At 43.7% G+C, this 11,711-nt stretch overlaps 1 protein-coding gene across 2 annotated transcripts; it reads right to left on the bottom strand.

Moving 5' to 3' along the window:
* Nucleotides 1-2,202: 2,202 nt before the first annotated feature.
* On the bottom strand, nt 2,203-4,648 carry LOC124035316 (C-X-C motif chemokine 13-like). 2 transcript variants are annotated; one of them, XM_046348780.1, is made up of 4 exons: nt 4,496-4,648; nt 4,158-4,293; nt 3,775-3,855; nt 2,203-2,603 (listed from the first exon to the last, which is right to left on the bottom strand). In XM_046348780.1, exons 1-4 carry the CDS (start codon nt 4,557-4,559, stop codon nt 2,525-2,527), a joined length of 360 nt encoding a protein of 119 aa, XP_046204736.1. In that variant the 5' UTR covers nt 4,560-4,648; the 3' UTR covers nt 2,203-2,524. The 2 variants fall into 2 exon arrangements, with proteins under 2 accessions (XP_046204736.1, XP_046204737.1); XM_046348781.1 differs by having other exon boundaries at nt 2,591-2,713.
* Between the last annotated feature and the right edge of the window lie 7,063 nt (nt 4,649-11,711).

Here is an 11,711-nt window from a genome sequence, read left to right as displayed (position 1 = left end):
AACCCTCTCATTTCATACCACTCGGGTTGCCCTTCTGTTGCAATTCACATCAAAGTTAACTGAAACTGAAAAAATGGCATCTATTTGCAATGTTTTTCTCAATAAACTGAAGCTATTTATTTGAAAAGTTTATTTTATTTTTAATGTAAGAATTATTTTTCCTGTTTTGAGATGTTTTTTGACAGGTGGTGCAGGATTATGTTGCCTAATTTAGCTATGCCTCTGCTTGTAAATGCCAACATGTTGGTAGGCTATTTGTTAGTCAACTATAATTAGATACTTGCTCACCAGAATAATGTGATCGACTCAATAGAATGAATGCTTCAGTGTAGTTGACATCAGTAAACTTTTCTCTGTCATCTCTGCTTCTTTCGTGGAGCGAAGACGTTCAGGGACCGGGGATAAAATGCAATAACTGGAGATCTAAACAAATTTAAACAGGAAACTGATTCTGTGCAGAATTTCCAAATCACGTCCGTTTGACCAGTTGAAAGGAAATGGAAATGTGTGTGAAAACAAACCAACATGTTTCTGATAAGATTTTAGTTCTGCTTGGGTGCACATTTGATGTGGTTGAAATACTATTCGTTTTTGTGAAGCTGATAAAGATGGCCGCTCTACAGATTGTATCTAAATGAGCATTCGCATTCTGTCAAGATGCTGAAATAAATCATATTTCTCCACTCCTGTTCCAGAGTAAAAATGTTGCATACATTTGGTTAATCATTTTACTGCTAGATATGCTTGTTCCCCCCCCCCCCAGGAGTTCATATTAAGGCCCATGTGAGAGGTTATAGATCTACAGTCGGTGTCCAGATTTCACTTTCCATTCAACCCATCCGAACAGTAGGCTACAGTTCCATTGACGTGACTGTCACATTTTTATATAGCTTCTCACAATCATCACACGTAACTTAGCCACCGCTTCTGCTATCATCCTCTTTTTAACACTTCACCAAACGTTACATTTCTGGACCTCACTTTGCTTTTTAACAACTCTTTTTATTTCGCAGCTCTTCTGTCATTGAATTAAAACTCTGACATTTTGTCTTTTTTTTCCCCTCCTTGGATCGACAGGAACTTTTTTCTGCCCATTCCCAAAAGCATCTGGTGATTGGCTGTAGGCTATTTGGCCCGCTTGAGCCTTAAAGTTTAGGCTTTATGCACTAATGCCAGATAGTGACTCAGTGTAGCATATACATATAAATTGAGCAAGAATTTATATATAGATTTTCTTCTTTCTCAAGCCAGCCCACACCCTTTATCCACTCAATATTCCGAGACCCTAAACCGCCTCCACCCCACTGATATAACCGGATGGACTGCAGCTTATGAGTCAACCCGTGCGTCACTAGTAGGAAACGATCATTGTGGCTTGTCGGCCATATGGAGAATGCCCACTGGTAGCCCCTCGGAGACCATTCTAAACCCATAGATGGTTTCATGTCTACAGCTAGACCGGAGCATCCAACAACTGCTACCCAGCTGCACACGTTCCGTTTGGTTTCTGAATGTAGAAGGTTTTTATTTGATTTCAATTTAAGTTTTTTTTTTGTTCATTCAGGTCATAATTAGGTAGACTTGGCACAGAGTGACTGAATTGCTCGAGGTTTTGTTAGCAGACATCTTTTGAATAGTGAACTCTAGACTTTGGTGAATATCACTTGTTCTTTTCAGACCTAAGACACTTTTTTAGATGAGAAATGTTAGCATCTATAGTATGTTAATTCAGGTTTAAAGCTGATTTGCCATTGCAAGGTCATCATTTTAGTGTGATTTTTTTTTAAAGAAAGCACTTTTTAAATGTGTTTGTCTTAGTTTATCTGACCCTTATGCATCTATCCTAGCCTTCCATCCTACATGGTGTACCTAAAACTGGTGGATTTCAAGGTTTTACCTACAATTATAAAACAGATTTGACACAGAGTGTGGACAGAGGGATTGTGGTCAATGTGGTCGTGTCAATACGTTCATACTAACCATGTGATCAAGGACAAGGAAGTAGACTCTGTAGTGTTTGGGCAAGAAACAACGCCTAAACTATGACCATTGAAGTTTGAGAATGACCTATGCTCCCCAAAGAGGAAAGGGTTTAAGTTGAGTAAACTACGACCACCCCAGTCCCACCTCCTCCTGGGAGTGTAATCTGTCAACCAATCAGAGGTGGAGGTGCTAACTTTTTGTATTACTCTGAAAACAGTGTTTTAGTTTTATGGATTTATTGGGGTAATAATGTTCACATAAAAATAAAATATACACGCTCATCAGCAATTGTATAATAGTCCCTCTTCTTCCTCAGGCAATAAAATTGTCATTTTAAAAAAAGTATGTTTTGTCCACTTTATTTCTCTGGGTTGGAGATGATACATTATAAGGACATGAAATAACACGTACAGAGATAATTTCAGAGAAATTAAATAATTTGGTATTACAATATTACAATTGAATGCATTGGTATTGCGTAAACTCGTGTTGTGTTCATTCCATTTTGCTCCAGATTGAATGATGTGATGATGTTGACCGTTTACTGTAGCTGTTCCACTATCATGTTGATGCCATCTGTCATGGTTGAGATGGGGACACCTGCACTTCCCTTGTTGTTACTGTTGACAGATGGTGTTGACAGAGAGGTTGTTACTGTTGACAGATGTTGTTACTGTTGACAGATGGTGTTACTGTTGACAGATGGTGTTGGTGTTGCCAGATAGTGTTACTGTTGACAGAGATGGTGTTGGTGTTGACAGAGATGGTGTTACTGTTGACAGATCTGGTGACAGAGATGGTGTTACTGTTGACAGAGATGTTGACAGAGATGGTGTTACTGGTGACAGAGATGGCGTTGACAGAGATGGTGTTACTGTTGACAGAGATGGTGTTACTGGTGACAGAGATGGTGTTGACAGAGATGGTGTTACTGTTGACAGAGATGGTGTTACTGTTGACAGAGATGGTGTTACTGGTGACAGAGATGGTGTTACTGGTGACAGAGATGTTGTTGACAGAGATGGTGTTACTGTTGACAGAGATGGTGTTGGTGTTGACAGAGATGGTGTTACTGGTGACAGAGATGTTGTTGACAGAGATGGTGTTACTGTTGACAGAGATGGTGTTACTGGTGACAGATGTTGTTGACAGAGATGGTGTTGGTGTTGATGGTGTTACTGGTGACAGAGATGTTGTTGACAGAGATGGTGTTACTGGTGACAGATGTTGTTGACAGAGATGGTGTTACTGTTGACAGAGATGGCGTTACTGTTGACAGAGATGGTGTTGACAGAGATGGTGTTACTGTTGACAGAGATGGTGTTACTGTTGACAGAGATGGTGTTACTGTTGACAGAGATGGTGTTAATGTTGACAGAGATGGTGTTACTGTTGACAGAAATGGTGTTACTGCTGACAGAGATATTGTTGACAGAGATGGTGTTAATGTTGACAGAGATGGTGTTACTGTTGACAGAAATGGTGTTACTGCTGACAAAGAGATATTGTTGACAGAGATGGTGTTACTGTTGACAGAGATACTGTTGACAGAGATATTGTTGACAGAGATGGTGTTACTGTTGACAGAGATATTGTTGACAGAGATGGTGTTACTGTTGACAGAGATGGTGTTACTGTTGACAGAGATACTGTTGACAGAGATATTGTTGACAGAGATGGTGTTACTGTTGACAGAGATGGTGTTACTGTTGACAGAGATGGTGTTGACAGAGATGGTGTTACTGTTGACAGAGATGGCGTTACTGTTGACAGAAAGTGTGTGGTATATACCTTTGTAACCGGGCAATGACTTTTTTGATCCATTTTGCCTCTGGATTCACACAGATGATGGTCTTGTCCTTCTTGGTAACGCTGATGAATGGAGGGGATACATTACTAGCCAAGGAGAAGTCAAACTACCATGGAAATAATCAAATATAACTATCTGAGCTTTGCCATGAAAATGGCATAATTTATTGTAGCCTGTTGTGTGAAATGGGAGACTTGAACTCTTCAGTGACTTCTAATGGGTTTGGATGTAAGACAGTAATGTGACACTTTTCTTCTTCTTCCTTCCACTACTTCCTGTCTCCCATACTTTTCATACATGCATTTTTGAGTGACTCCGTGGTTTCATTATAATATGTTGAAATGGTGACATTCTGTTGACTCACATCATCTCCATGCGACTACAGTGGGCTCCTGCAGGTAAGATCTCCAACTTGTGAAACCTGGTGGGAGAGATGAAGGCAGGGGACGTCCGGATGCAACGACATGTCACACGTGGAGCGAAGCCGCCCATAGGAAACGCTGCAGGGAGGAAGAGGAAGACCATCACAGGTCAAGTAAATGCAGGTCACGTCAAATCCTTAAACAACTGATAGATTACCTTTAAAGGGAACAGTTTGTTATGAAAAACATTCATATGCTACGTTTTAGGTCCTATTGCAATAAATAAACAAAAAATGACAGCACATTATTTGAGCAGCTTTTTAACAGATCTGTATCTCACCGTGAAGAGCAGCAACGCAGCAGAGAGTCAGTACGACCAACAAGTAGTGTGGCTTGAAGGGCATCTTGAGTCTGGGTCGGCTGTGGTTGGCTGTGGTTAAAGATCAAGATCGAAGTGCTCAGAGTGAGTGATGGAATTCATGTGCATTCTGGGTTTATATTGCTGCAAATAAGGAAGTGTGTTGGGGAATCCCTCATCAGAAAAATCACGGATTCATAGATTTACCGACATCAATCTATTTGAGTCGGTGTTGGTGGGTATACCTAATATTGTAGATGTAAGCTTCTTTTTTTTTTTACACTGCAAAAACATGAATGTTACCTAGATATGTAATCTTGTATTGACATGCTTAAATTAAATGTACTTGTTTTTGAGTTAATTTAGTTTACCCATTTCTTTGTTTTAAGGCTGATTACACTTGATTGCACGTGCAGAAAATGCTTTAAGATCTGCAGTCGTTTTATCAAAGTTTTGCATTTTTGGCAGTGTAATTAAAGTACCATTTCAAATACATTTAGATTTTTTGCAGTAAATTAAATTCTACTTTCCTCCAATTCTACTGTAACCTAATGAAACTAAACAGAAGCTGTCTTCATATCAGAAACATCTAGATAAAATGAGTCATACACAGAGCAACAAAGAGAGATATAGTTATATCCTCTCCCCCCCCTTCTTGCTCTTTCTCTCCCTCTCTTATCTCTTTCTGTTTTATATATTAATTATTAGTCTTTAACAGGGCTGTAAAGGTTACACCGTCATTTAAATCAAATCAAATGTATTTATATAGCCCTTCGTACATCAGCTGATATCTCAAAGTGCTGTACAGGAACCCAGCCTAAAACCCCAAACGGCAAGCAATGCAGGTGTAGAAGCACGTTGGCTAGGAAAACCTCTCTAGAAAGGCCAAAACCTAGGAAGAAACCTAGAGAGGAACCAGGCTATGTGGGGTGGCCAATCCTCTTCTGGCTGTGCCGGGTGGAGATTATAACAGAACATGGCCAAGACCTAGGAAGAAACCTAGAGAGGAACCAGGCTATGTGGGGTGGCCAGTCCTCTTCTGGCTGTGCATTTAAGCAGCAGTTGAGGCAGATTGATGTTTATGTCACTACGTTTCCAAATGGAATGTACTGACTCTCTGTTGGCCACTCTACATAAAGTAGAAATGAGCTTCAGCCGTCGTTGTCATTGCAGATAAAGCTAAATACTGGAGGAGGGGAGACAACAGTAGCTAGATGGGTGAAGAGATAACAGCATTCTATCATGATAAAGTTGACCTTTTTGTGATGCATTGATATACCGTTAACATTGAGACTAATCCTTTATTGATAAAGATATGTGAGATTAACATTTGAAGATTATAGTGTAAAATATAGCAGGCAGCTTGTATCATACTAACAGACCGTCTGGAGATTATCTATGGAGAGTAATCCATGCAGCAAACATTTCTGGAGCATTGAAGGTCCCCAAGAACTCAGTGGCCTCCATCATTCTTAATAGGAAGAAGTTTGGAACCACTGAGAGTCTTCCTAGAGTTGTCCGGGCAAACTGAGCAATCGGGCGAGAAGAGCCTTGGTCAGGGAGTTGACCAAGAACCAGATGGTCACTCTGACAGAGCTCTAGAGTCCCTCTGTGGAGATGGGAGCACCTTCCAGAAGGACAACTATCTCTGCAGCATTACACCAATCAGGCCTTTATGGTAGAGTGGCCAGACGGAAGCCACTCCTCAGTAAAAGGCACATGACAGCCTGCTTGGAGTTCACCAAAAGGCACCTAAAGGTTCTCAGACCATGAAACAAGATTCTCTGGTCTGATGAAACCAAGATTGAACTCTTTGGCCTGAATGCCAAGCGGCACATCTGGAAGAAACCTGGCACTATCCCTACGGTGAAGCATGGTGGTGGTAGCATCATGCTGTGGGGATGTTTTTCAGTGGCAGGGACTGGGAGACTAGTCAGGATCGAGGCAAAGATGAACAGAAAAAAATACAGAGAGATCCTTGATGAAAACCTGCTCCAGAGTGTTCAGGACCTCAGACTGGGGCGAAGGTTCACCTTCCAACAGGACAACACAGGAGTGGCTTCGGGACAAGTCTATGAATGTCCTTGAGTGGCCCAGCCAGAGCCTGGACTTGAACCTGATAGAACATCTTTTTTTATTTTTTTTATTTCACCTTTATTTAACCAGGTAGGCTAGTTGAGAACAGGTTCTCATTTGCAACTGCGACCTGGCCAAGATAAAGCATAGCAGTGTGAACAGACAACACAGAGTTACACATGGAGTAAACAATTAACAAGTCAATAACACAGAGAAGAAAAGGGGAGTCTATATACAATGTGTGCAAAAGGCATGAGGAGGTAGGCGAATAATTACAATATTGCAGATTAACACTGGAGTGATAAATGATCATGTACAGGTAGAGATATTGGTGTACAAAAGAGCAGAAAAGTAAATAAATAAAAACTGTGGGGATGAGGTAGGTGAAAATGGGTGTGCTATTTACCAATAGATTATGTACAGCTGCAGCGATCGGTTAGCTGCTCAGCTAGCTGATGTTTGAAGTTGGTGAGGGAGATAAAAGTCTACAACTTCAGCGATTTTTGCAATTCATTCCAGTCACAGGCAGCAGAGTACTGGAACGAAAGGCGGCCGAATGAGGTGTTGGCTTTAGGGATGATCAATTAGATACACCTGCTGGAGCGCGTGCTACGGATGGGTGTTGCCAAAGTGACCAGTGAGCTGAGATAAGGCGGAGCTTTGCCTAGCATGGCCTTGTAGATGACCTGAAGCCAGTGGGTCTGGCGACGAATATGTAGCGAGGGCCAGCCAACTAGAGCATACAAGTCGCAGTGGTGGGTAGTATAAGGTGCTTTAGTGACAAAACGGATGGCACTGTGATAAACTGCATCCAGTTTGCTGAGTAGAGTGTTGGAAGCAATTTTGTAGATGACGTCGCCGAAGTCAAGGATCGGTAGGATAGTCAGTTTTACTAGGGTAAGCTTGGCAGCGTGAGTGAAGGAGGCTTTGTTTTGCGGAATAGAAAGCCGATTCTTGATTTGATTTTCAATTGGAGATGTTTGATATGGGTCTGGAAGGAGAGTTTGCAGTTTAGCCAGACACCTAGGTACTTATAGGTGTCCACATATTCAAGGTCTGAGCCATCCAGTGTGGTGATGCTAGTCGGGAATGCGGGTGCAGGCAGCGATCGGTTGAAAAGCATGCATTTGGTTTTACTAGCGTTTAAGAGCAGTTGGAGGCCACGGAAGGAGTGTTGTATGGCATTGAAGCTCGATTGGAGGTTAGATAGCACAGTGTCCAATGACGGGCCGAAAGTGTATACAATGGTGTCGTCTGCGTAGAGGTGGATCAGGGAATCGCCCGCAGCAAGAGCAGCATCATTGATATATACAGAGAAAAGAGTCGGCCCGAGAATTGAACCCTGTGGCACCCCCATAGAGACTGCCAGAGGACCGGACAACATGCCCTCCGATTTGACACACTGAACTCTGTCTGCAAAGTAATTGGTGAACCAGGCAAGGCAGTCATCCGAAAACCGAGGCTACTGAGTCTGCCGATAAGAATATGGTGATTGACAGAGTCGAAAGCCTTGGCAAGGTCGATGAAGACGGCTGCACAGTACTGTCTTTTATCGATGGCGGTTATGATGTCGTTTAGTACCTTGAGTGTGGCTGAGGTGCACCCGTGACCGGCTCGGAAACCGGATTGCATAGCGGAGAAGGTACGGTGGGATTCGAGATGGTCAGTCACATGTTTGTTGACTTGGCTTTCGAAGACCTTAGATAGGCAGGGCAGGATGGATATAGGTCTGTAACAGTTTGGGTCCAGGGTGTCACCCCCTTTGAAGAGGGGGATGACTGCGGCAACTTTCCAGTCCTTGGGGATCTCAGACGATATGAAAGAGAGGTTGAACAGGCTGGTAATAGGGGTTGCGACAATGGCGGTGGATAGTTTCAGAAATAGAGGGTCCAGATTGTAAAGCCCAGCTGATTTATACGGGTCCAGGTTTTGCAGCTCTTTCAGAACATCTGCTATCTGGATTTGGGCAAAGGAGAACCTGGAGAGGCTTGGGCGAGGAGCTGCGGGGGGGCCGGGGCTGTTGGCCGAGGTAGGAGTAGCCAGGCGGAAGGCATGGCCAGCCGTTGAGAAATGCTTGTTGAAGTTTTCGATAATCATGGATTTGTCGGTGGTGACCGTGTTCCCTAGCCTCAGTGCAGTGGGCAGCTGGGAGGAGGTGCTCTTGTTCTCCATGGACTTCACAGTGTCCCAGAACCTTTTGGAGTTGGAGCTACAGGATGCAAACTTCTGCCTGAAGAAGCTGGCATTAGCTTTCCTGACTGACTGCGTATATTGGTTCCTGACTTCCCTGAACAGTTGCATATCGCGGGGACTGTTCGATGCTATTGCAGTCCGCCACAGGATGTTTTTGTGCTGGTCGAGGGCAGTCAGGTCTGGAGTGAACCAAGGGCTGTATCTGTTCTTAGTTCTGCATTTTTTGAACGGAGCATGCTTATCTAAAATGGTGAGGAAGTTACTCTTAAAGAATGACCAGGCATCCTCAACTGACGGGATGAGGTCAATGTCCTTCAAGGATACCCGGGCCAGGTCGATTAGAAAGGCCTGCTCACAGAAGTGTTTTAGGAAGCGTTTGACAGTGATGAGGGGTGGTCGTTTGACTGCGGCACCATAGCGGATACAGGCAATGAGGCAGTGGTCACTGAGATCCTGGTTGAAGACAGCGGAGGTGTATTTGGAGGGCCAGTTGGTCAGGATGACGTCTATGAGGGTGCCCTTGCTTACAGAGTTAGGGTTGTACCTGGTGGGTTCTTTGATGATTTGTGTGAGATTGAGGGCATCTAGGTTAGATTGTAGGACTGCCGGGGTGTTAAGCATATCCCAGTTTAGGTCACCTAGCAGAACAAACTCTGAAGCTAGATGGGGGGCAATCAATTCACAAATGGTGTCCAGGGCACAGCTGGGAGCTGAGGGGGGTCGGTAGCAGGCGGAAACAGTGAGAGACTTATTTCTGGAGAGAGTGATTTTCAGAATTAGTAGTTCGAACTGTTTGGGTATGGACCTGGAAAGTATGACATTACTTTGCAGGCTATCTCTGCAGTAGACTGCAACTCCTCCCCCTTTAGCAGTTCTATCTTGACGGAAGATGTTATATTTGGGTATGGAAATCTCTGAATTTTTGGTGGCCTTCCTGAGCCAGGATTCAGACACGGCAAGGACATCAGGGTTAGCAGAGTGTGCTAAAGCAGTGAGTAAAACAAACTTAGGGAGGCTTCTGATGTTGACATGCATGAAACCAAGGCTTTTTCGATCACAGAAGTCAACAAATGAGGGTGCCTGGGGACATGCAGGGCCAGGGTTTACCTCCACATCACCCGCGGAACAGAGAAGGAGTAGTATGAGGGTGCGGCTAAGGGTTATCAAAACTGGTCGCCTAGAGCGTTGGGGACAGAGAATTAGAGGAGCAGGTTTCTGGGCATGGTAGAATATATTCAGGGCATAATGCGCAGACAGGGGTATGGTGGGGTGCGGGTAAGGCGGAGGTAAGCCCAGGCACTGGGTGATGATGATGAGAGGTTTTATCTCTGGACATGCTGGTGGTAATGGGTGAGGTCACCGCATATGTTGGAGGAGGGACAAAGGAGGTATCAGGGGTATGGAGAGACCTGAGAATAGCTGTGCAGCAACGCTCCCCATCCAACCTACAGAGCTTGAGAGGATCTGTAGAGAAGAATGGGAGAACCTACCCAAATACAGGTGTGCCAAGCTTGTAGCGTCGTACCCAAGAAGACTCTCGGCTGTAATCACTGCCAAAGGTGCTTCAATAAAGTACTGAGTACAGGGTCTGAATGTAAATTTGATATTTCAGTTTATTTTTTATTTTTTGTAAATTAGCAAAAACATCTAAAAACATGGATTTGCTTAGGTATTGTGTGTAGATTGATGAATAAATAAAACCATTTGATTAATTTTAGAAGAAGGCTGTAACCTAACAAAATGTGGAAGAAGTCAAGGGGTTTGAATACTGAAGGCGGTATAGGTGCACAGTTTGAGTGAAATTTGAGTAATCAAGGTGACAGACATTGCCACATTCAATACTGCCATGCACAATCTTGCATCTAGCTGAGCTAGGGTATAATCATTAGTCCAACAGTTGCAAATGAGAGTTTCTATTGGACAAATTCAGGTATGTTTATTCCATTTGCTTCCGTTTATGAAAAGTTTTCCAACAGAATGGGCGGAATGAATACACCCCTGATCGCACGCAAACACAGTTCACTTTCAAAGCAGCCACATGGAAACAGAATGATCATTTTGATCGTTGGATAATTCCTTCTTGCATCAGACTTGCTGTCTCCTCCTTTCACCTTTTCCCTTCGCTTGTGGACTTCAGGGCACAACATATCAGCTGTCTGTGACCAGGCCAAACCTTTGTATCATAACCACTAAACTCTAGACACAGCCCACATCGTGGTCACCATATTAGCTAATGTCAAGTCAACATGGCTAATAGAATTAATGTGTTAGTAAACCAGCTACAATCATGCAGTACATTGTACAGTTAGCAAGCAGTTTAGCAGTTACACTGATGGGCTCCAGTGGCAATAGACCTTCATTGCAAGACGGTGTGTTTTAATCAATTATTTGGTGACGTGGATATATTTGTTATATCTAAATCTTTTTTTAAATTTTACTCCCCAAATGAGACTGTCTTGTCTCATCGCTACAACTCCCTTACGGGCTCGGGAGAGACGAAAGTTGAGAATCATGCGTCCTCCGATACACAACCCAACCAAGCCGCACTGCTTCTTAACACAGCGCGCATCCAACCTGGAAGCCAGCTACACCAATGTGTCGGAGGAAACACTGTACACCTGGCGACCTGAACAGCAGCACTACACCCGGCCCGCCACAGGAGTCGCTAGTTTGCGATGAGACAAGGATATCCCTACCGGCCAAACCCTCCCTAACCTGGACGACGCTCGGATAATTGTGCGTCACTCCATGGTCCTCCCGGCCGGCTGCGACAGAGCCTGGGCTCAAACTCAGAGTCTCTGGTGGCACAACTAGCACTGCGATGCAGTGCCTTAGACCACTGCGCCACCCGGGAGGCCCTAAAAGACAACTTTTTTTAAAGTTTCACTTTTTTTCCCCATGAAACTCACTGAGGAGGACGGTCCTCCCC

Source organism: Oncorhynchus gorbuscha, linkage group LG05 (assembly GCF_021184085.1).
Source record: "Oncorhynchus gorbuscha isolate QuinsamMale2020 ecotype Even-year linkage group LG05, OgorEven_v1.0, whole genome shotgun sequence".
Classification (NCBI taxonomy): Eukaryota; Metazoa; Chordata; class Actinopteri; order Salmoniformes; family Salmonidae; genus Oncorhynchus; species Oncorhynchus gorbuscha.
The sequence above is the reverse complement of the archived record's forward strand: the minus strand, read 5'-3'. Positions and strand labels throughout refer to the sequence as shown.